We start from the raw sequence: 23,860 nt of genomic DNA, 5'->3' as shown, positions 1-23,860 counted from the left end.
GACATCCTTGCCTAAGCCCCCGCTTTATTTCTACAGGCTCTGATACATTTTTCCCCATTTTATAAGCAATCTGGCACCTTTATATATATCTTTTAAAAGATTAATTACTCCATCTTCTACATCCAATGGGCCCAGTATGTCCCACAGATACTCTTAAATAACATTGTCGTACGCTCCCTTAATATCCAGAAATGCTAGCCATAGGGGCCTGTGTTCCTTTTCAGCAATCTCTATACACTGCGTCAAGGAAAACGGACTGTCCTCTAACCTCCTTTGTTTCCGGAACCCATTTTGTAGCTCCCCTTGCACCCCCTCGTTCTCTACCCAAGCCTGTAATGTGTCCCTTATAATCTGCATCACCACCCTGTAAACCACTGATGTCACTGTTATGGGATGGTAGTTACTTAGGTCAGCCTTGTCCCCCTTTCCCTTATATATCATGTTAATTCTACTTAATCGCCATTCATCGGGGACTTTCCCATCCACTATCATTTTATGCGCTACCTGTAATAATGTTTGCTTGGATTTTGTCTTAGCATCTTTATTAACATAATCGGAATACCATCTGGTCCTGTTGACGTGCCACTAGGAACGTTCTCTGCTCTTTCCCACTCTCTTTGCTCAAGTGAAGCTATTGCAGTAACCGGAATATCTCCCTTCTCTAAATCATGTGTTAACATTTCTTTCTTTAAATGTTTCTGTCATCCTTATTTCTATGTGTTTTATCGCTTCATCCCCTTTTAGTCGAATACCCTGATCTGTAACAATAAACCTTTGTTCTAGCCTAGTCTTATTACTCATTGCATTTTTGAGCTGCTTTTCTATCCTTTTTATTTACTTTTGACATCCATTGGTCACCCTTTCTTCTAATTTTCTCATTAATCAAATAGGATGCTTCCCTTCTACACTTTATGAAGGTATCCCATTTTCTGTCTACTTCAACTTCTGTTTCCCCATCTTTTTGGAATATCTGTGTTCCCTGGACGCTTCCTAACATTTCTCTATCGCCGTCTTGACCTCCTCATCCCACCAACTCTTGGGTTTGCGTCTTTTCCCTTTCAGCTTAACTCGCACCTTAGCTAGCTCTAGCTCCAGTGATCGAGTTAATTTGATATAAGTCCATTCTGTTTTACTATCCTCAAAAATTACTTTCTCAATCTGTTTCGCTGCTGCTTCCATTTGCTTTTCTGAGTAAAAATTTCCCTCTGATTGTTCATCTCGCTTCAGCCCTACATTGGTTTCTCTTGTAAAGCTCAAATTGATACATATGTGGTCACTACCTAGACTCCTGGAACCATGTTCATCTATGCTCATTACCCCTAATCTATATACATCCTCTGTGGCATTAGTGCATAATCTATCGTCGAGTGCAGACTCCCTGCCTCCCATGTTATGAGCCCTTCACACTTCTCGGTACTGTTGCATACAACTAAATCATGCCTGTCACACATGTCCTGCAGCATGCTTCCTGTCGAATCTGTGTACCCATCCAGGTCTTCTATATGTGCGTTCATGTCGCCTAATATAATTATATCGCCCTCTCCTCCTAGCTCATCAATGTCGCTTGCAATACATCCTAACATTTTCCTGTTTTCCTCTTTGACATTAGCCCCTGTCCACAGGTACACAAAGCCAAGGAGTTTTTGCTCTCCTGCCACTTTTCCTTTTAGCCATAAATGTTCCTTGCATCCCAGTTTAACTATTTGAATATTCTTTTATGAATGGATGCCCACCTTCTAGCCCCTTTCTGCTGCCCTCTGTTGTATTGCAATATTCCCATGCCTAGTCTGGGTTACACGGTAGTTACTCTATGTCTCTAAGATGCGTTTCCACTAAACCATAAACCATTAATTCCGCCTGCCTTAACTGTTCTTCTATTTCCTCCCGTTTCAGTCTATACCTGCCGCCTTGCATGCTAATGAAACGTATATCTGAATTAATTTGGTTCAGGCGCTTGTGTCTATTCCTTCTCCTTTGGTTCCATCGTCCCTTTGATCTTGGTTCTTCCTTCTCTACGCTGGTTCCCTCAGAGCTCTGGGTCCCACCAATAAAGCTGTTGCCTGGCGACCTATCCTACTACCCACCCTCTTGCCAGTGGCACCACCGTAGTGAATGCCATCCTGTGCAAAAGGGTGGGACCTGGCCTCGTACACTTCCCTGTTAACTTCCATTACCCCGTATCTTAGTCGTCGACTCATTAACCTAATTACACCGTTAGCCTCAACGATCCTCCTTTCCGTTTCACTAGCCTGCCTCTGGACCTCTGGGATTGTGCAGATGGTCCCATGCACACTCTCAGGGGCCTCTCTAAGCCTACGCATCCCCACTTCTAACTGCTTCTCGAGATTCTGGCTCCCCCCCTTCAGCACATCGTTGAGACCAGCATAGATAACGACAAGGTGTTCGCCATCCATGCTGCCCCCACCACCTCCTGGGCTTTGGCCATTGCATCTAACATGCAGTTCCCTGACTGGGCCTCCACCTGCACCCGGCTGTCCGCCTTCACTGTTGTCAAAACGCCTCCCTCAACCCTCGCTACGTTCGAGTCACCGACTACCAGAACCCTCCTCCGCTCTAACCGTTCGCTTCCTGACTGCGACTGTTGCCCTCCGGATCGCACTACCTGTCACTCCCACCGCCGTACGCTACTGTCGCCAGTTTTACCTCTCTCTTCCCCACTCAAAGCCTGCTGCTCTACAGCACTGTAAGATCGACGAGCCTCGTCGCCCACCTGACACTGCTCCGAACCGGGGTGCCCTGCCGGCCGCGACCTGAGCGCTTCTGCTTGCTCTTCTAGCTGGGGCCGCTTTTCCCTCTTCTCCTTCCGCTCGCCCACAATTAGCCTCATTCCTCTTAAGCGGCTCGGCGACCTGAATTTCTAACTTAATCCGTACCCCTCGTTCCACGTTCAGGCCCCCTTTGAGTTCCTTAATCCTAGCTGCCCATTCCCCTTTTAACGTCTGCACGGACTCCTCAAAACGTTTACATATCTTCACGCGAAGCTAGCCCCATCTACCTCGGCTAAGCCCCTGAACTTGGAATCGTCTAAACAGCATCAACGGTCGCACTCCTGGCACTGCACTAACGACCCCATCCTCGTCCACCTTGACTTTCCTAGCTTGCCGACCCATCGTCCGGCCGACTATGCAAATTAAAAGCCCGCCAAAATTCCTACACAAAAAGCTTCGGCACTACGCAATGTAAAAGCCCGCCAAAATTTCTATACAAAAACCTTCGTCACTACGCAATGTAAAAGCCCGCCAAAATTCCTACAGAAAAAACCTTGGGCACTACGCAACGTAAGAGCCCGCTAAAATTCCTACACAAAAACCTTCGGGACTACGCAACGTAAAAGCCCACCAAAATTCCTACACGAGAAACCTTCGGCACTACGCAACGTAAAACCTGCCAAAATTCCTACACAAAACCTTCGGCACTACGCGACGTTAAAGCCCGCCAAAATTCCTACACCAAAAACCTTCGGCACTACGCAGTGTTAAAGCCCGCCAAAATTCCTACACCAAAAACCTTCAGCACTACGCAACGTAAAAGCCTGCCAAAATTTCTACACAAAAACCTTCGGAACACACACTTCCGCTAGCCTTCCTACCCTTAACTTGGTTTAAAACTACCGCCCGACAGCATGTACAAGCGCAAATACGAAAAAAAAGCACTAAGCTTCGGGCGTAGTCACTGGAGCTCCGAAAAAAAGCGTCCTCTTCCGACGGCGTCACGAGCCAAAATCAGCTTAGCCCGCCCCTGCCCAGCAGCTTGGCACGCCCCCTGCCTGCGGCGGCAGATGCCTACAGTAGCGGGTGTCATGCGAGGAGCTTCTCCCAAATCTGACATGGTAATCGTAATCGTCTGTGAATCTGTTTCCCTCCTCATACTTTCTGATCAATAATTTTTCAGAGAAAAATGATAACTGTATCAATTCTTTCAGAAATATTGAACGCCTTTTTAGGGATGGCTGTTTTCCTAGTGGAGGTGCAAATAGCTAGAGTAACTGTCCTATGTAAAAAGCAGGTACAAAAGAACAAGGAAACTATAGACCTATTTCTATACTGCCGGTACTGTTGAAGATCTTTGGAGAAGTTCCTCGTTATAGAATATACAAGTTTATTATCAAACATAATTTGCTTTTCGATATGCCTTCGTTTTTGTAAAAAACGAATCGGTAACTTCGCTCCATCGAAAGGAATATATCCTAAATAGTTAGAAAATAAATTAATTGGGCTTGGCTTGTTCGGGGACATTTCCATGGCTTTCGACTTGGTGAACCACAAAATAGTGTTAAAAATTGGAACTTCATGGCATTCATGGGAAAGTATCACTGCTAATACGGGCTTAATTATCCCATCGCCTATAAGGAGTGCAGATAAACTATAAAAAATCTTACATGAAAGTTTGAAATGTGGTGTACCTAGCAGAAGTATATTAGGACCCTTGTTTTTTACATTACACATTAATGACATTGTAGATATTTATGTGAACCAAAATTTATAACATATGCCGATGACGCTACAATGCATTTTGCAGAAGTCAATATCTCGCATCTCGTTTTCACGTGTAATAGCACTATTAAAATGCTGGATATATGGTCGTCATCCAATAAAAAGAAATGAAAAGAAAACCAAGGTGGTGATCTTCAGGCAGAAAAAAAAAGTACTGAGAGTATGCGGCGATATTATAGTGAATTAGCGCAAGATAGAAATAGTCAATAGCTAAAAAAAATTTTTTGTGATATTCTCGTCTGATATTACTTGGGAACAATATATTCTGCATATAACTAACAAAAAGAACAAATAATTCGTATTAGGTAGGATTAGATGTTTCCTGTCACTAAATATAAAATTTGTTATATAACACACTTTTTCTGCTCGAATATTCATTACTATGATTTAGTGTAGCAAACAGCCAGATTCTCAAACTTAAACCGCTTTCACTTCCTGCAGAAGAAGTACGTCTTGCGCACCTACAGTAAACCCTATGGATTTACTACCAAGGATCTTTTCTATAAAGCGCATGCATTAAAGATTGTTGATCTATATAAATACCATCTCGCAGTGAAATTTAAATCTGAGGTACAAGAATACATTTATAATCTTCAACCTCTCACACTACTGCACCGTAAAACGACGCATTATTCACCGCGATGTTCAGAAGAACGGCTTGTGAATACAACTTGTCTCAGTTCCGGCAAGCAGCAGCTAAGCTATATGCCGCCTTCAGTGATAAATAATTACCTAATGTATGACACATATTACATAATGTGTAATTACCTAATATATATATATATATATATATATATATATATATATATATATATATATATATATATATATATATATATATATATATATATATATATATATATATATATATATATATATATATATATATATATATATGCATCGAAGTATACGCTTCATTTAAGGAAACATTTTTATTTGACTCGACGTTTCGATCGGAGGACCGATCTTTTTCAAGAGTGACCATACAGTGCATGGGCGCGTGTTCTTATAGCATGGGACTTGACACACAAAAGGCTTAAAAAGAAAAGAAATAACGAAAAGTAAAGGAAAGAAAAAGGGGGGAAGGGGCGGCCGGGAGAACGGAACACAACTGACACCGATGGCATATTAGGGAAGCAAAGGTGGCGCGTCGCGTACCCGTGAACTCACTACACACACACACACACACACACACACACACACACACACACACACACACACACACACACACACACACACACACACACACACACACACACACACACACACACACACACACACACACACACACACACACACACACACACACACACACACACACACACACACACACACACACACACACACACACACACACACACACACACACACACACACACGCGCACACACACACACACACACACACACACACACACACACACACACACACACACACACACACACACACACACACGAAGCGAAAGAGGGAGGCCGAGCTGGGTGCGCACGCGGCTACTGCGACAAGAAAAAAGAAAAAAGAAAAAGAGAGAGAGAGAGAAGCAAAAGCAGAGAAAAAGGGGAAAGCAAAGAAGAAACGTGGTGGGGCTTAACAAAAGAAGGGATGCGTCCGCCAATTGTGGGTTTCGGTATGCCTCTGTCCGCGTATGTGCGGCCCCGAAAGATGGCCCGGACGAGGCGGAACAGGTTGAGACCGCCCAAAGTGGCTCCACATGGTGACACGCGAGCCGCTAAAACCAGATGAGCTTCCCATAGGAGGACCAGATGGAAGGGCTTGTTGACAGGAATGCAAAAAAACAAGAGATACAGCACAGAGAAATTTCAAAAAATAAAAATTATATAAATATATATAATGACAAAAAAAGAAGAAAGAAAAAGGGACAATATGGCGCTCGCGGGACCAAAGAATGAGTTGAACGGCAGATGGAAACAAGCCGAAACTGACATGCAACAGGGGTATGACCTCAGACGACTCGGTCAGTGGTGGTACTTTGTCTATTAGGGTTGAAATTTTCTTTGGTTTCTGCCATCGGAAGAGACGATAGGGTGCCATGGTGTTCGTTGATGCCCTTTTGCACTGTGTTAAATTTGAAAATAAACTATGATTCGCGTTGTTCGCGCTCCCGGGTGGTTTTAAAGCTTCTCTGCAATATCGTTACTTTAAGTTTGTCAAACTCGTGGCCTTTTTCGCGGAGGTGTCTCGATAGTGGGAGCCCAGGCAGAGATTGAGTATGTGAGTGGTGGTTATTAAATCTTAATCGGAAGGAAATGTCTGTTTGGCCAATGAACTGCATCTGACATTCGCCACACTCGAGCATGTAAACAACATTACTGGAATCGCAGTTTAAGTCCTCTTGGATAACATGTTTGAAATCTGAATGGGTACCTTTAGTCAGTGCTGTGGTTTGCATGTATTTGCAAACTTGGCATCTGCTCTTTCCGCAAGGTGTGCAACCCACCGGCCTCGGTTTATTAACCGTTGAGTGCACAAGATGATTTTGTAAATTTTTTGGCCTTCTGTATGTTACCCGGGGGAGCAATGAAAAAATTTTTGAGAGCCGCTCACTTTGTTCTATGATATTGAATTGTTTTGAAAGATTTTGTTAATATTCGGTAGGTTGTCTGTGAATGTCAGTACTAGATTAGAGCGATGCGGTGTTGGCGGGGAATCCGCAGGGATATGATTACGGTTAGTAACTTCCGCCCTTTTAATGGCATCGTCGATGATTGAAGGCGGGTAGCGCTGTTTCTTTAGAATTCCGCCCATGTGTTTAGCATTTTTTTTTTGAAAATCTTCTGCTCGAGAGCAAATGCGTTTGAATCGGATAGCCTGTGAGTACGGAATTGATGTTTTGCAATGGCGTGGGTGGCAACTGTTGAAATGAAGATACTGTTGTCTGTCTGTGGGTTTTTTATAAACGCTAGTGATTAATGCACCCCTGTCAACACGAACAAGCACATCAAGGAAGTTAATGCTATTAGTTGAGTACGTGTGTGTGAAAGAGATATTTGGATGTATGTTGCTGAATGAGGTGATAAACTGAATTAGTTTTTCCTCTGTCTCTGCCCAAATTATGAATATGTCATCAAGAAAACGTTTGTAAAAAGCCGGTTTGGTTGGATATGAGGAAAGGAAGTCTGATTCAATTTTGTTCATAAATATGTTGGCGTAATTTGGTGCCATTTTTGTGCCCATAGCCGTACCACTCGTTTGAAGATAATATGAGTTATTGAATTCCAAAGTGTTAAGTTTAAGGACCAAATTTGCAAGCGTTTCGATGGCACTTGGACTGGGAGAGTATAGGATTCGGTGTTCTTTGTAGGCTCCGACCATGGCCTGTATTCCGTCGTCATAGGGTATATTAGTGTAAAGTGACACCACGTCCATGGTAACTAGGAAAGCGCCATGAGGGAAGGTGACCTCGGATAATTCTCTCAGGAAGTGGCTAGTATCTCGTATGTAAGATGGATGTTTCGGAGGTATATGATTGATGAGGGAATCGATGTAATCGGAGATCGGTTCTGTCAGTGTGCCGACACCAGAAACAATAGGTCGCCCCGGATGGTTCTCTGTGTATTTTCGGAAGCATATAAAAGCGCCCCGTGGAGGCATTTTTTGGCGTCAGCGCCTTACTTATTCGCCATGGTAATTCACCTTCATCGGTTAGTTTATTCAGAGTTTTTGCTATGATCCTCTGGTGTTCAGAGGTGGGGTCTGATGACAGTTTCTTATAGAATTTTGAGTCGTTGAGTTGGCGGTTGGCCTCCTGAATATAATCATCTTTGTCCAAAATAACTATACCTCCACCCTTGTCGGCGGACTTAATGACGATGTCGGTTCGTTTCCCGAGTGAGTCTAAAGCGTTACGTTGTTTTTTTGCAAGGTTGGGTGGGCCAGATTTTCGTGTCCCGAAGGCCTGCAATATGTCCTTCTGTACCGCTTTAATATATAGGTCTAGATATTTATCTCTGCCAATTTTGGGTGTCCACTGTTCCTGAGATTTCGGGCACCAAGCATTATGTTGGCTTGGTTTGTTGAAAAAGTATTCCCGTAGTCTAAGTGTTCGGGAAAAGTCATCCAGATCCTTGAGTAATTGGTATTCATTATACTGCCCATAATTCGGGCAGAATTTTAGGCCACGTGATAAAAGGGACTTTTCATCGGGAGTGAGTTGTGAGCTTGATAGGTTGATTATATTTTCCGGAAGGTGTGGCTCTCCAAGTGTTCGGTCTAATGTGGTTGCATGTTCGTTCATCGTTTCGTTGTTATTGTCTTGTGGGAATATGTGCGTTGCCAGTTGTAACACCATTGTGCGCTCCATACCTGCCTCAACAACAATGCCATCACGAGAGAATTTAGGTTTCTTCGTCCAAATTTGCTTAATTTTGCTCACCTGAAAGACCTCAAGCTCATCTGTCTCGGATGCTGAGAGTATCATGCTGTGACGCGCCCGCCTTTCGTCGAGTATTTTTGATGCTAACATCTCTCTAAAGTGCTCAATTGTTATTTTCAGGAGGTTTAAAGAAGCCTTAAGTAGTTCTTTGCTCCATGCTTCTCGATGGGATTCTGAAAGGTTACTCATGGATGGCGATAGGGATACGGGAAATCCCTTCGGTACAGTTTCTGATTTAAGATATATTTGAAGAGATTTTATGTGGAGCTCGTGCCTGATTAGCTTGTCAGTAATTTTTCTTATTTTTAAAAAAATTCCTAGAGCGTGTGACATTAGCAGAAGGAGAAATGGTGGGCGCGTGAGCCTGGTCGGCCTGTCAGTTTTGCTTTAACTTCAGCCGTTGGGCTGAGCCACAGCGTCGTCTGAGGTCATACCTTTGTTTCGGCGTGGCGACCTCGTGACCGAAGTTCTGCAGGGTGACGGAAGCTTGTTGGGAGCCCGGAGTTGGTTCTGTTGCTGTTGATATGAAAATCCTCCGCGATTCTGGGCTTGTCGGAGTGGAAACCGGTGACGTATCGCCCACCACAGCGGGTGTCGGGTGGTTTGGTGCTGAGTATGGGTTCCTGGTGGTAGTATCTGGTGCCGGAACTCTTGATGGTTTGGTGGCGCTTGCAGACATGGTGCAGTGCGGTGATCTTTGTGATGGCGTGGGTAGAAGTGCTTGGTAAGTGGTCGTATTTTCGCTCGTGCGTCCGGCATCACTTGAAATTCTTGACGTGTTTTTCGGGTGACACTTCTGACGGCGGTTCTGCAACCCAGCTGCCCGTTTATTTTTAATTATCTGTTCAGCTTCCACAATGGTCGGGAAATCCGCTGTTGTGGGTGCCCCGGCTTCTTCATTGGTTTTGCTTGTGACCTCAAAATAGCTGGCAGCTATTCGGGTGCTGTGCTCCATGGTGGGTCGGTGAATCTTCTCTGATGGTAGGTGATCTTGCCATGGGGCCAAGTATTGCCGGCGAGCTCTGAGGATAACGTTGAAGACATTCCACGCGAGCAACGAAACTCCCCAAAAACTTGGGTGCACGCCATCAGCAGCTAGGACCCTGGTAGCGGGGAATGCGTCCAGCGAGTGAAAGATGTAGAACACATTTCGGTGCTGAGCACACAATTCAATAAGTCTATTGTTGAACCCGGTGGCGCGCTGATTGAATTTGTCCACCATTCGCCAATTTCTGGAACCATGTCTGCGATTAGGGGCCCGCGGCAGGACTAATGTGGCGTATATCACCTCGATATCGGGCCGTGCTGTGCGGATGATCTTGAGTGCTTTTTCGTAACGACTGAGGGCAGCCTCAATGCTTGTCTTGTAGATGTCGTTCGTTCCCAAATGAAGAATCAGTCCTCTTACACTGGGAAGCACGAAGTCCGGGAGGTTCCCCACGTCAGTGATTTCAGCTCCCGGTTGCGAGATGAAGGCTGGGGCACACAGGCTAGATGCGTCGAAGTGATTGTACATGTGTTTCATCTGGCAGTCTCCAATCAGGGCCCCTGTTGCATGTCAGTTTCGGCTTGTTTCCATCTGCCGTTCAACTCATTCTTTGGTCCCGCGAGCGCCATATTGTCCTCTTTTCTTTCTTCTTTTTTTGCCATTATATATTTTTATATATTTTTTATTTTTTGAAATTTCTCTGTGCTATATCTCTTGTTTTTTTGCATTCCTGTCAACAAGCCCTTCCATCTGGTCCTCCTATGGGAAGCTCATCTGGTTTTAGCGGCTCGCGTGTCACCATGTGGAGCCACTTTGGGCGGTCTCAACCTGTTCCGCCTCGTCCGGGACATCTTTCGGGGCCGCACATACGCGGACAGACGCATACCGAAACCCACAATTGGCGGACGCATCCCTTCTTTTGTTAAGCCCCACCACGTTTCTTATTTGCTTTCCCCTTTTTCTCTGCTTTTGCTTCTCTCTCTCTCTCTTTTTCTTTTTTTCTTTTTTCTTGTCGCAGTAACCGCGTGCGCACCCAGCCCGGCCTCCCTCTTTCTCTTCGTGTGTGTGTGTGTGTGTGCGCGTGTGTGTGCGTGTGTGCGTGTGTGTGTGTGTGTGTGTGTGTGTGTGTGTGTGTGTGTGTGTGTGTGTGTGTGTGTGTGTGTGTGTGTGTGTGTGTGTGTGTGTGTGTGTGTGTGTGTGTGTGTGTGTGTGTGTGTGCGCAGTGAGTTCACGGGTACGCGACGCGCCACGTTTGCTCCCCTAATATGCCATCGGTGTCAGTTGTGTTCCGTTCTCCCGGCCGCCCCTCCCCCCTTTTTCTTTTCTTTACTTTTCTTTATTTCTTTTCTTTTTAAGCCTTCTGTGTGTCAAGTCCCATGCTATAAGAACACGCGCCCATGCACTGTATGGTCACTCTTGAAAAAGATCGGTCCTCCGATCGAAGCGTCGAGTCAAATAAAAATGTTTCCTTAAATGAAGCGTATACTTCGATGTATATTGTTTTAAGCAGTCAAGTACCTTATGTTTTTACAGCTATATATATATATATATATATATATATATATATATATATATATATATATATATATATATATATATATATATATATATATATATATATATATGCAAGGTTGTTTTTTCTGCTGCTTTAAAAGAAATTTTTTTAAGCGATTTATTAATGTAAGTAATATTGTCCCACTGATAAGCACAACACATTAAAAAAAATGAATAACAGTTCCCTTATGCACCTTGGTTTCGGTGACTGTTGGCTCCCTTTATAAGTTTGTCAAACGGGCCCCTCATTTACTTTACCTTGTCTGCTGATAACTTAACGAGGGTCTCGGTTCTGGCAGTCTTGATGCCACAGGTTGCTTAAGAGGGCTCTCGCACAGTTTCCGCCCTCGCCTTTAGATGACGTTTCGCGGTATTACAGGACGTGCTACGTCCGCCGCTATGGTCGAGGGTGGCGCTGGTGAACACTCTCAAGGTTCGCGTACACCAAATAAACATAAATACCCACGAGAGCAACAGATTGGAGAGCACTCGCCGTAGCTCAGCTGGTAAGAGCACCGGACGCGATATTCGGAGGTCGTGGGTTCGGATCCCACCGGTGGCATGGTTGTTTTTTCTGCTGCTTTATAAGTGATTTTCCTTAAGCGATTTATTAATGTAAGTAATATTATCCCACTGATAAGCACAGCACATTAAAAAATAAATAAATAAATAACGTTCCCCTATGCACCTTGGTTTCGGTGACTGTTGGCTGCCTTTATATATATATATATATATATATATATATATATATATATATATATATATATATATATATATATATATATATATATATATATATATATATATATTCTCTCTTATCGCGAAATTCAGTGTTTTGTATTGTTCGATTTGCGGTATTTATCTGCGTAGTGTCGCTTCTATGGCCCACTACTTTTTTCTTTTCCCTTTGTTTGTATGCACTAGTTTGTATGTCATTCCTGCAATATGCGTTATCTCGTGTAATCTTCATTATTACTATATACCCGCGGCTGTTAAAACGGATTCGTTGAAGGGCCAGTCAAGGAGCCAATGGGCAGCTTTTTATTTTTCCGTAGCCGATTCATATACATGCGCATACATGCAAAATACAGATTTTGGTTTTTGAAATTGCATTTTCCGACAACACTACGTTGTTGTAGGACTTTGTTGTAGGCCAGTTGGTGGGACATCGTGAAGAGCAAAATCGCAAAACAGGACGGGACTGAGGCAGGCGACAGCACATCGTCCTGTGTTGTCGCCTGCCTCAGTCCCATCCCTGTTTTGCGGTATTGCTCCTCACGGTACTTCTCGTTATCTCTTGTTGTGCCGCACCATTATTCGCTTAGCGTGTGTCACTGACTCGCCCAGAACATTAAGTTACAGAAATGAAAAGAGTATGCCATGCCTTGCTTGGAGTCACTGATTGTTCGCTTCCATAAAATGATTGGATGAGCGTTTCTGGATAGCTTTTGTTCAGTGTTGAAGTCAATAATTTTGGCAGTCATTCTGTTCAAATTGATAATTTTTCTATCTAGAAGCCTCTTAACGGTTGTGAAAAAAATAAATGGTTATAAGACACAGAAATTAATGTTTTTTTAAATGGTTAGATGAAGTGCTGAGATTGTCTTGAGTCTCGTTGACCAGGACGCACTGGACGCACTGGCGTCGACGAGAGCCTCTGTCGTAAAATGCGTCGTAAAATGAATGCTCCGTGCTGTTCTCTAATCTAAGCTTGAACATTCATCGCGCTAATCTGTTTTGAACCAAGTAAATTTTGTGCGAATTTGTCTTCTAAAGACAGGGTTTATGTGGCTGACAATAAAAGAGAACAAATATTACTGCACAGGCTGATAGACCCAAAGCAGAAGCACCTAATGAACGGTATTAGAGATATAACATATATAATGGCAGTAAACTTTTGTAGAGATAGCTACACTACGTCAGCTGTTTCGCGAAGTAAGCGTGGCACCACCGCTCCGCCAGCTGTGCGCATGCGCGGATGGACGTCGTAACCCGCAGCTGGTGTGCGCGCCGCGCGCCGCGCGCCGCGCGCCACGCTCCTCGCCGCTCTGCCGACGGCGGAGCAGAGGCCGCCCGTCTCGTCAGTTGTGCGCATGTGCGGAGTGACGTCAGAGCATGAAACTGAGGCCAGATTACGCAACTGTCAAATAGAAAAATTGTCAAAACGCGTCAAAAAGGTGCCCATAAGCCTCGCTCCTATTGCTCAGTCGTGGCCGGCCGCCATTTTGCTTTTTTGCGTCGTGGGTGCCTGCAGATTACGTCACGGATGTGGCAGATGTGGTGACGTTGCACACCTAATTATGCAGCCGCTAACTGAAAGTTTTTTGTGACAGTTTAGAGGCCGTCAATTTGACTGTTGCGTTTGTGACAGAAAATAGCGGCGGTGTACGCGGCGATACGACTGAGGCGGCTGCGCTGGCGGGAGCAACGGCGAAGGAGGGTGGACGAAGACGCGTTTGACTTGCCGGACGAGCTGTTTCGACCCCTTTTTCACCTGGAGAAGCAGACTGTGGAGTGGCTATGCGACGAACTCGCCGATGAGCTGCGAGGTTTGCGTGCGAGCGCGCTGTCGGTGTGGCGGCAGGAGCTGTATGCACTGCGGTTCTTTGCTACCCGCGGCTTTCAAGCTGCCGTTGGTTACGAGGCGCACGTGGGCATCGCACAATCGATGGTGAGCAAATGCGTTCGGCAGGTGTTGGAGGCAATCTGCAAAATTAGCGCGCAGAAGCGGTGGGTTCCCGCGGTCGCCTCTGTGCCACAGATATATAAATAAAATACGCTTATCCTGGCAAAGCACCTTATTTTTCCAAGCAAATCGCACTTCATGGTCGTCTTCTATTTCCGAAGGAAAAATAAACAGACAACCACACATCCCACACTGCAACAACTCACCTTTGGGCATTTTTGTCATTGAACGAAAGAGGCGAAAAACACAGACTTCAACAAGTTGTCTTCGTCGATTTCGTACCAAGCGCTTCTTGCGAGCTCGCTCGGCAGGCACGTAGCTTTCACCTTATTCTTTCACATTTTTCTGCGCACTTAGGTCAACCGCACCGTAGCTTGATTTCAGCCGCCACGTAACAAACAATAACCGCGGCTTAGAATCGGCTGCTTTCGTGCAAAACGCTTGACGTTTTACCGCCGTCAACGCATCCCCGCGGCAGCAAAAATTTTCCACCAGCCAATTTATTAGCACAGCTTCGATTGCTTTTTGTTTTGCTTAATAATTTCGAACTTTAAACACAATGTTTTGGCAAAATAAGATATTAGTTATTTTCATCGTTGCTTATTTCTTATTCCTTTTTACAAAAAATTTAGCAGAAGGCCCGTTGAATGCTCTCGGCGCGTCGCCCTGCTGTAATTGGCTGATTCCTCGTTGCGTCACGTAGTTATGTCTTATCGTTTCGTCGTTTTGACATCACTGCCAATAACTTTTGATTGAATTTATCACAGTTGCGTAATCTGGCCCCTGGTGTGCGCGCCCCGCACCTGAATTACGCTTGCATTTCGAGAATTCAGCGTGGCGGCGCCGTGGCCACCGTGGCAGCTGGCGGCGAAGCGGCGCGCCGGCGAAACCAATTGGGGGAGGAGTAGAGAGGGGGAGAGAGTGAATCCACGTCCAGGGACGAAGAAGAAGAAGGAACGCCAGCGAAACGCAGCAGCGAAAAACGACGAAGACGAGTGATTTGCTAATTATTGGACGGCTGGTCCTGTTCTCCTGTTATAGCGGGACAATCTTGGGGCCAAGCAACCCTGTGTTACCTTTTGTCACGTGACGGCGGCTTTCCCGCCTGTCTGTACCCTTGGCGACGAAGGATCCAAGCGTATCAAGCGGATACAAGCGTATCAACAAAAAACTGTTCACGAAGGAACAGCTGACTTGACGGTCACAACACATCGGGGACTGTTCCGCGTAACCCGTCTTCAATTTGGCGTGGAAGTGGAAGTGGTTATTTTTCTGAGGTACATGGAAGAACTGTTGCATGGAATTGATGGTGGTCTTGTGGATGACATCTTGATCGGTGGAAAGAATGAGGCGCAGCACCACGCTAGTTTGCAAGAAGTGCTCAAAATTATCCGTGAAGACGGTGTGCGACTGAAATTTGACAACTGCCAATTTTGTGCTGAGGGAATGTGTTCCTTGGGATCTCGCGCGAACTCTGCCGGTGTGCAGCCGACAGAAGATAAGGTGCGTGTTATTCACGAGGCCCCGGAGCCGACATGCAAAAAGGAACTTCAAGCCTTTTTGGGAGCTCTGAACTTTTACAAGTTTCTTAAAGGAGCAGCTCATGTCATGGAGCCACTGTGCCGGCTGTTGGACAAGGGTCGCGAGTGGCGTTGGACGGAAGCCGAGGCAGACGCATTTCGCCAGGCGAAAGGTCTGCTGCAGTCATCGCATGTTCTTGTGCACTATGATGTCAACAAGCCCCTAGTGCTGGCCTGTGACGCGTCCCCGTATGGACTGGGTGCTGTGTGGAGTCATTTGGGTGAAGATGGCAGCGAGAGACTGGTTGCATATACATCGAAAACTATGAGCGCGGCAGAACAGAATTATGCCCAGACAGACCGAGAAGTGCTCACCATAGGCTTTGGCGTAAAGAATTACCATCAGTTTCTATATGGGAGGCATTTCAAAATTGTGACCGACCACAAACCTCTTTTAGGACTGTTGCACCATGCCAAGCCCATTCCCCAGTTGCTATCACCACGGATGCTGCTTTGGACTCTCATGTTATCGGAACATGACTATGAAATTGAGTATAGACCAGCGGAGAAGCTTCCCAGCGCTGACGCATTCAGTCGTTTACCACTGAGGGCCAGTAAGGCAGAGGAAGAGGAGAGCGTCTTTGGGAAGTAGGAATGCTGGAAATGGCGCCAGAAGTAACATAGAACTCTAGGAAAGTGGCAAGATTTACGTCAAGGGACAAGCTGTTGGCTAGAGTCTGCAATTGGGTGCAGCATGGGTGTCCAGAGGGCAAGCTACCAGATGTGTTTGCAGCGTTTGTGAACTGCAAGCATGAACTGTCGGTGTACCAAGGTTTTTTTTTCTGTGGGGCAGTCGTGTGGTCATTCCGGAGCCAGCTCGACCGTATGTCATGACATTCTTCACACAGCTCATCCAGGAATTGTCAAGATGAAGGGGCTCGCCAGAGGAGTCGTGTGGTGGCCAGGAATTGACAGAGATGTTGAGCAGAAAGTGAGGGACTGTTCACGTTGTCAGGAATCCAGGTATGCGCCAGCAGCTGCAGAAATTCACCCATGGGAATGCACCAAGCGTCCATGGACAAGACTACACATCGATTTTGCTGGGCCCCTCCAAAGCAACGTCTTCCTCATTGTGGTGTACTCTCACTCAGATTGGTTGGAAGTGCGCCGAATGACTTCCATGTCGGCAGCTGCAGTTTGTGCGAAGCTTCGTATTTCTTTTTACTACCCATGGCATTCCAGAAACTGTAGTTTCGGATAATGGAGCTACATTTGTTCGGAGGAGTTCACAGACTTCATGTGCCGAAATCAAATCCGACAAGTGACCGTTGCCCCATATCACCCTTCTTAGAATGATCAAGCAGAACGGATGGTGCCCGAAATCAAGGAAGTATTTAAGCGCATGGTTGGAGGCAATATCGGCACACGTCTGGCTAGGTTTTTAATGATCCAGCATATCCTGCCTCATGCTACAACAGGCAAGAGCCTAGCCGAATTGCTAATGGGCAGGAAAATTTCAAATGTGTTAGAGCGTCGGCATCCTGACCTGCAGTCAGGTGTGCAGCAGAAGCAGGAGCACGTGATGCAGCGCCGCAACCAGGCAGTGCGACTGTTTGAAGTGGGAGATCGAGTGTTTGTGCGCAACTATCCCTATGGGCCCAAGTGGTTGCCAGGCATTGTGGATGCTGTCACTGGACCAGTGTCGTACTTGGTCGTCACCAAGGATGGACGTCGATGTAGACGTCATGTCGATCAACTCAGAAGTCGTTCTGCCGGCCACGCATTGGACAGTTTCACTTCGGGGATGTGCGAAGAGGAAGAACCATTGGTTGCTTCCCCGGCAGGGTGTTCTGGACCTGGAATTCCTCCAAGCCCACAGGACCCTGGGAGACGGGACCAAGGAAAAATACGAGACGAGGCTGCAACGCTCAGTGCCGAATCTGGTTCCTGTGGTGAGGACCGTGAAGTGAGCGCATCCCTTCAAGTCCAGCGACCACAGCGCCAACGCAGCCGTCCCGCGTATCTGAAGGACTTCGTGACGTAGGGGGGAGTGTTATAGCGGGACAATCTTGGGGCCAAGCAACCCTGTGTTACTGTAGTATTATCAAGTACGCGTGATAAGTTATCAAGCACGCAGGCTGATGTATAGCTTGAGCCAAGACTGTGTCACACGTGCCGCGTATCATGCCAGTCATGTGTCATGTGACCTTTCCGGTATTTATAAGCCAGCAACACCCGGCAATAAACGTTCTTTGTTCTGCCACTACCCACCGGCTACGTTCCGTTACTTCAGTGGCGACGAGGATGGGATAGCTGCACGATGACAGCCAGGCCACCCGAGTTCGACGATATCACAGGTAGCTGGAGCAGTTACCGTGTTCGTTTGGAGGCCTTTTTTGAGGGCGACGGCATCACAGATCCGGGAAAAAAGCGTGCGCTTCTGGTGTCGGCCCTGAGCGACAACGTGGTTCGCGTGCTTCAAGGCCAGTGCCAATCGGAATCGGTGAACAGCTTGAGCTACGAAGTCGTCATACAGCACCTGGACAACCACTTCGATCCAAAAGCCAATGAGATTGCAGCAAGCTACGCATTTTTTATGCGGAACCAAGCGGAAGGCGAAAAGGTACGGGACTACATCACCGACTTGAGACGTCTCGCAAAGGACTGCAGTTTCGAAAAGTTTTTGGACCGCATGCTGCGGGATAGGATTGTCTGCGGAATCCGTGATGAACAAGCTCTACGACACATGTTGTCGCAGCAGAAGTTAAGCCTGGCGGAGGTAGAAGCGTTTTCTCAAGCAGCGGAAGCCGCAGAAACGAATGTCCGGGCAATGCAAGAGAGGAGCTTCAACGACAACGGTGCTGCCAACTTTGTACAGAAGCACAGGAGGAATCCGCAGAAGTCCGGACGCGGGCATGGATCCATGACAGAGTCCACGCAGTGCGGAAGGTGTGGCTCGAACCATGGTTCGGAAGTGTGCAGACACAAGAAAGCGACGTGTCACAAGTGCGGCATGAAGGGTCACCTGGCAAGGATGTGCTCCAGAGGTCGCACTAACCGCTCAGGCACCTTTGCGGTGAAGGAGCTAGACGGCAGTGACGGAAGTAGCGAGGATATTCTCTACGCTTTGGAGGCTCACAACAACAGTAGGAACTTGTCCGCACGGCCATTTGAAAGGGATTTCATCTGGGAAGGCCGGAACCTGCGCATGCTGGTAGATACAGGGTCCACTATACGCGTCATTCCAAGAAGGGTATTCGATAATAACCGCGAATGGTGGCCGCCACTGGAGAAGACTTCACTGCGCCGGACGTGCTTCCTGGGGCCGCTGCCGGTTCTTGGCCGAGTAGCCATGAAAGTCGAATGCAGTAACACGCAAGTGGACAGCTCGCTGGTTGTAGTGGATTGCAACGGGCCTCTTTTGTGCGGCCAGAACACCATACAGGCCTTCCGTAAGGCTGGCCTGGCACTACTGGAAGAATGCGCGTCGCAGAACATACATGTAGTACACGGTGACGCCACGACGCCGAAACTTTTGACGGAATTTCCAGAAGTTTTCGAGCACAGTTTGGGTTGCTGTAAGGGACCACCCGTGAAACTACACAAAAAAGATGCCGCTCTACCACGCTTCCTCAAGGCTCGACCGGTGCCATACGCGCTTCGGGAAAAGGTGTCTGCAGAAATCGACCGCCAAGTACAGGAAGGAGTGCTTTCACCAGTGAGAGTTTCCGAGTGGGCTACGCCCGTCGCGCCCGGAGTGAAGCGAAACGGGGATATTAGGCTGTGTGGAGACTTCAAGTTAACCGTGAATCTGGCGACACATCTGGAACAGTATCCGTTGCCAAAAATTGACATCTTCGCATCTCTGTACGGCGGAGAGGTGTTCACTACTTTGGATTTACGACACGCGTATAATCAACTTCCACTGGACGACGAAGCACGAATAATGGCCGTGTTGAACACACGCAAAAGGTTGTTTGCATACAACCGCCTCGCTTTCGGCATCGCATCTGCTCCAGCTTTGTTCCAGCGCCGCCTCGAATCCGTTCTGCAAGGTCTTCCTCGCGTCAAGGTGTACTTGGACGACATCATTATTGCTGAAAAGGAGAACGACGAATCAACTCTCCGGCAAGTCTTCGAGCGACTGCGCGACAACGGACTCAAGTTGAACCTTGACAAATGCAGGTTCCGCGAGAAGCAAGTTATGTTCTTGGGCCACAAGATCGACGCAACTGGCTTGCACCCCCCTCAGAATATGGAAGCCATCACCGCCGCACCAAGACCAGCGACGGTGAGCCAGCTAAAATCCTTTTTAGGTTTGATCACATATTACGCAAAGTTTTTGCCGAATCTTGCAACAACGTTGGCTCCACTCTATAGGCTGTTGGCGAAAGGAGCACGGTGGCAATGGGCAGCCGAGCACGAAAAATTCTTTCAGGCAGCCAAGCGCGCTATGGGGGAAGCGGGACTTCTCGTCCACTACGACCCCGAAAAGCCGTTGCGGCTTGAATGCGACGCTTCACCAGTGGGGGTCGGCGCGGTGCTGTCACACCGAATCGGGAACATGGACCACCCCATATCGTTCCGTTCGAGAGCTCTGACGCCGGCTGAGCGGAATTATTCGCAACTGGAAAAAGAAGCGTTGGCCTTGGTGTTCGGCGTTACCAAGTTTCGAGATTACGTGTTGGCAAATCATTTCACTCTCGTGACGGATCACAAGCCACTGACCGGGCTGTTTCACAGGAAACGGCCAATTCCGCACATGGCCGCGGGAAGAATCCAACGCGGGGCCCTGTTGCTGTCGGCTTACCATTATGATCCCGAGTACCGCCCAGGACACCTAAATGCTAACGCAGACGCGCTCAGTCGCCTACCCTTGCCGGGCTTGGGTGAACGAGAAGGGCAAGAATCAATGGAATACGTGCTTTATACACGGGGCCTAAATTCCATGGCCCTTTCCGCTCGGTAACTAGCGGACCTAAGCCGCTCGGACGATAAGCTTCAGCGGATCAGGGGGTGGATCTCACGCGGCTGGCCACGGCACTTATCGGCAGCACAGCAACACCTGATGCCGTACTTTTCTCGCCGTAACGAGCTCGCCGCCAGCCACGACCTGGTATACTGGGGCCATCGAGTAGTGTTGCCGGAGGCGGCGCAGCGATGCATGCTAAAGGAACTGCACAACAGTCACCCCGGTATCACAGCCATGAAGCGCACAGCTCGAGCGCTATTTTGGTATCCTGGACTAGATAGGGACATCGAATTGTTAGTTCAAAGTTGCCCTCAATGTGTTCAATGCTGGCCCATGCCAGCTGCTGAGGTTCCGTCTCCATGGCCAGCGAGCAACAAACCATGGTACAGGTTGCATATAGATTTTGCAGGCCCCATCGATGGCTACCAAATTTTCGTTTTGGTTGACGCCAAGACAAAGTGGATGGAGGCCATACCTTTAAAGACCGCCACAGCAGAGACCACCATTCAAGTACTTGAGGGTATTTTCGCACGGTTCGGCCTACCATACTGCTTGGTATCGGATAACGGACCACAGTTCACAAGTGCCACCATGTCTAGTTTCTTGCAGGAAAGCCATGTGAAACACGTCCGAACAGCCCCATACCATCCTCAGTCAAATGGGTTGGCGGAGCGGGCCGTGCGGACGGTAAAAGAAGGGCTTTAAAAGAATTCAGCAGGGACATTGCAAGAACGACTAATCAAGTTTTTATTCCGTTATAGAACGACACCTTTGGAGCGAGGGAAATCGCCAGCGGAACTGCTGTTTGGTTTCAGCCCCAGAACAAGGCTGACTGCTTCACTCACGGACATCAAGGTCACAGAAAATGATTCCGGTGAACCTGTGCCAGCAGTGACAAAATCACCAACACGTTATCAACCAGGAAAGCCTGTATGGTCGCGCCAGTTTCGGTCTGCTCGGAAATGGATGCCTGCGACTGTGGTGTCCACGACGGGAGCGCGCATGGTTACTCTAGAAACACCGGAGGGATCGCAGCGCCACCACGTGGACCAACTCAGGCCTCGGCTCGACGTGGGGTCGCCCCTAGCAAGCCGAGCCCAGTCCGGACCCCTGACGAAGCTCAAAGTAGCTCTGAGGAGGCAGAAGATCATCAAGGTACGGAGACACGGGAAGTCCGCTCTCAAGCTGAAGACCAACCACCACGTCGCTCGACACGCCCACGGAAGCCACCCGATCGTCTCACTCCAGCTTAGGGGGAAGGGATGTAGTATTATCAAGTACGCGCGATAAGTTATCAAGCACGCAGGCTGATGTATAGCTTGAGCCAAGACTGTGTCACACGTGCCGCGTATCATGCCAGTCATGTGTCATGTGACCTTTCCGGTCTTTATAAGCCAGCAACACCCGGCAATAAACGTTCTTTGTTCTGCCACTACCCACCGGCTACGTTCCGTTACTTCAGTTACCATGTGTCACGTGGCGGCGGCTTTTCCGCCAGTCTGTACTCTGCCTCCGGCAATAAGGGATGCAACATTTCCTTTTTCCTTTGTGCCTTTGCACCTTTATTCTTGTGTAGACAACGCACGCGGTGAGTTTGTAAATCTGAGGTAATGTCTACGCAGTCTCCTGGCCAGGGGAGCTCCCCCTGGTCGGCTTCCCTACCGCCTCATGAGATGCCTCTGGAAGCTTTTCAACTCTGCGGCGTCCGCAGCATTCCTGTGGCGCTGGTGCCAAAGGATGGTGGCGCTATCAAAATTAGCAAGCCAGGGCCTGTTCGAACTATTCTCTAGGCGGCCACTTCCCTTTATGAGGCAATCACTGAGGTAAGGCAATTTGGACGCGGCGGGATTGCGTGCCGTTCGCCAAACCTGTCGTGCGTAAAGGATCTTGTAATCTGCTCTTCTTTTGGGTCTCTTTCGGTAAACAGCTTCATTCCGTCTCATCTGGCTTGCACAAAAGGTTTGGTTCGTGGTGTGGACTCTTGCTTGTCTCCAGCTGAAACTCTCGACCTTCTCTCTGCAGCGGGTGTTGTTGCGGTTTATCGCTGTAGCCGGGAGGTGAACAATGAGCGGATGCCAACGGAAACGGTTATTGCCCCTTTTGCGGGTACTGCCTGCCCCTCAGAAATAAGAACATGACCCCTAATCTCCCGTGTAGATCCCTTTCCGTCTAAGCCAGTGCATTGCAGCACTTGCTGGCGATATGGCCACAGTGCTCGTGGCTGCAAGTCCACCTTGTGCTGTTGCAAGTGTGGCAATGACCATCCGTCAAATTTATGGTCTGATCAAAACGAGAAGTGTAGCCTTTGTGGTGGATCTCACACTGCAGATTCCATGAATTTTCCTTCTCGGGATCATGAATTGCAAATTCTAGACATGACCGACCGCAAAACTCTGTTCGCGGCGCAAGAAAATATCAAATTAATGAGAGCTCTCGGCTGTGCAGGTGTGTCAGCCCGTTCAGGAGTGACACTAGATTCGTCTATCTCTCAGGCAATAGTGACTGCTGTGAAAGCCTCTATGGATAAGATGGTGGACAGGATAGTGTCCACTGTCGCAGAGTGCATATCTAATGCTCTGGCAACGCAGATTACCCAGGACATGCAAATTGGAATGACTTCTGCCACGTCAGCCATGCATTCATTAATGACCCAACATTCCTTGCCTGAGCAGTCTCAGCCCCAGGAACAAGTTACTGCTGTTTCTCCACTTCCTCGGTTCGCTAATTCCTATAATGCTCCAATTATTCATGATGCAGAGATGGTGTATTCGGATAGGCGAATCCTCAAATGCAGTGGATCCCCCATGTCTCACACTTCTCCACATCCTCACCCGAAATCAAAGAAGCAACAGATTGGCGCTAAGCCAAAAGCAACTATTTTAGGGCAGGCAGTTGCTACAGCCCGGGTTTCTCAACCATAGGTGTGTTAGGAGTTCGCCAGTGGAATTGTCGATCACTTCTTTCAGTTCAAACAGACACTTCCATTTGCTAAATTATTCGTCATTTCGACAAAATCGACAGTCAAGAGGAGGCGGCTTGCTCATACTAGTTTCTTCTAAATTTTGCCACAGGGCTAAGATAACTTTTCACTCGTTTACTATGGACTGTGATTTATTGGCTTTAGACTTTGAAATTCCAAGGTGCTTTCTCTTTTCATTAGTAAATGTTTCTTTTCCTTTCGATGTGCTGGATACCAGGCTACTAGGTCTCCTGCTTCTTAATTGTCAGAAGTCTA

At 47.5% G+C, this 23,860-nt stretch overlaps 2 protein-coding genes across 2 annotated transcripts in view; both read left to right on the top strand.

The window, feature by feature from the left end:
• Nucleotides 1-23,860, top strand: part of LOC144104068 (uncharacterized) — a 194,725-nt gene that overhangs the window by 5,495 nt on the left and 165,370 nt on the right. The window lies entirely within an intron of this gene.
• On the top strand, nucleotides 19,600-22,962 carry LOC144105071 (uncharacterized). The gene is made up of 4 exons (XM_077638273.1): nucleotides 19,600-19,969; nucleotides 20,627-20,747; nucleotides 21,387-21,780; nucleotides 22,783-22,962. The coding sequence occupies exons 1-4, from the start codon at nucleotides 19,600-19,602 to the stop codon at nucleotides 22,960-22,962; spliced, it is 1,065 nt and encodes a 354-aa protein (XP_077494399.1).

The sequence above is a fragment of the Amblyomma americanum genome, chromosome 9 (assembly GCF_052857255.1).
Source record: "Amblyomma americanum isolate KBUSLIRL-KWMA chromosome 9, ASM5285725v1, whole genome shotgun sequence".
In the NCBI taxonomy this organism is placed as follows: Eukaryota; Metazoa; Arthropoda; class Arachnida; order Ixodida; family Ixodidae; genus Amblyomma; species Amblyomma americanum.
The sequence above is the reverse complement of the archived record's forward strand: the minus strand, read 5'-3'. Positions and strand labels throughout refer to the sequence as shown.

Bases quoted from the DNA above. Each gene is read 5' to 3' on its own strand.
- LOC144105071 (XM_077638273.1), top strand. From the start codon at position 19,600: ATGGCCGTGTTGAACACACGCAAAAGGTTGTTTGCATACAACCGCCTC. The intron at 19,970-20,626 runs GTTTGATCACAT...CTCGGTAACTAG, and splicing joins CCAGCTAAAATCCTTTTTAG to CGGACCTAAGCCGCTCGGAC. The intron at 21,781-22,782 runs GTACGGAGACAC...TCTCCCGTGTAG, and splicing joins GGAGGCAGAAGATCATCAAG to ATCCCTTTCCGTCTAAGCCA.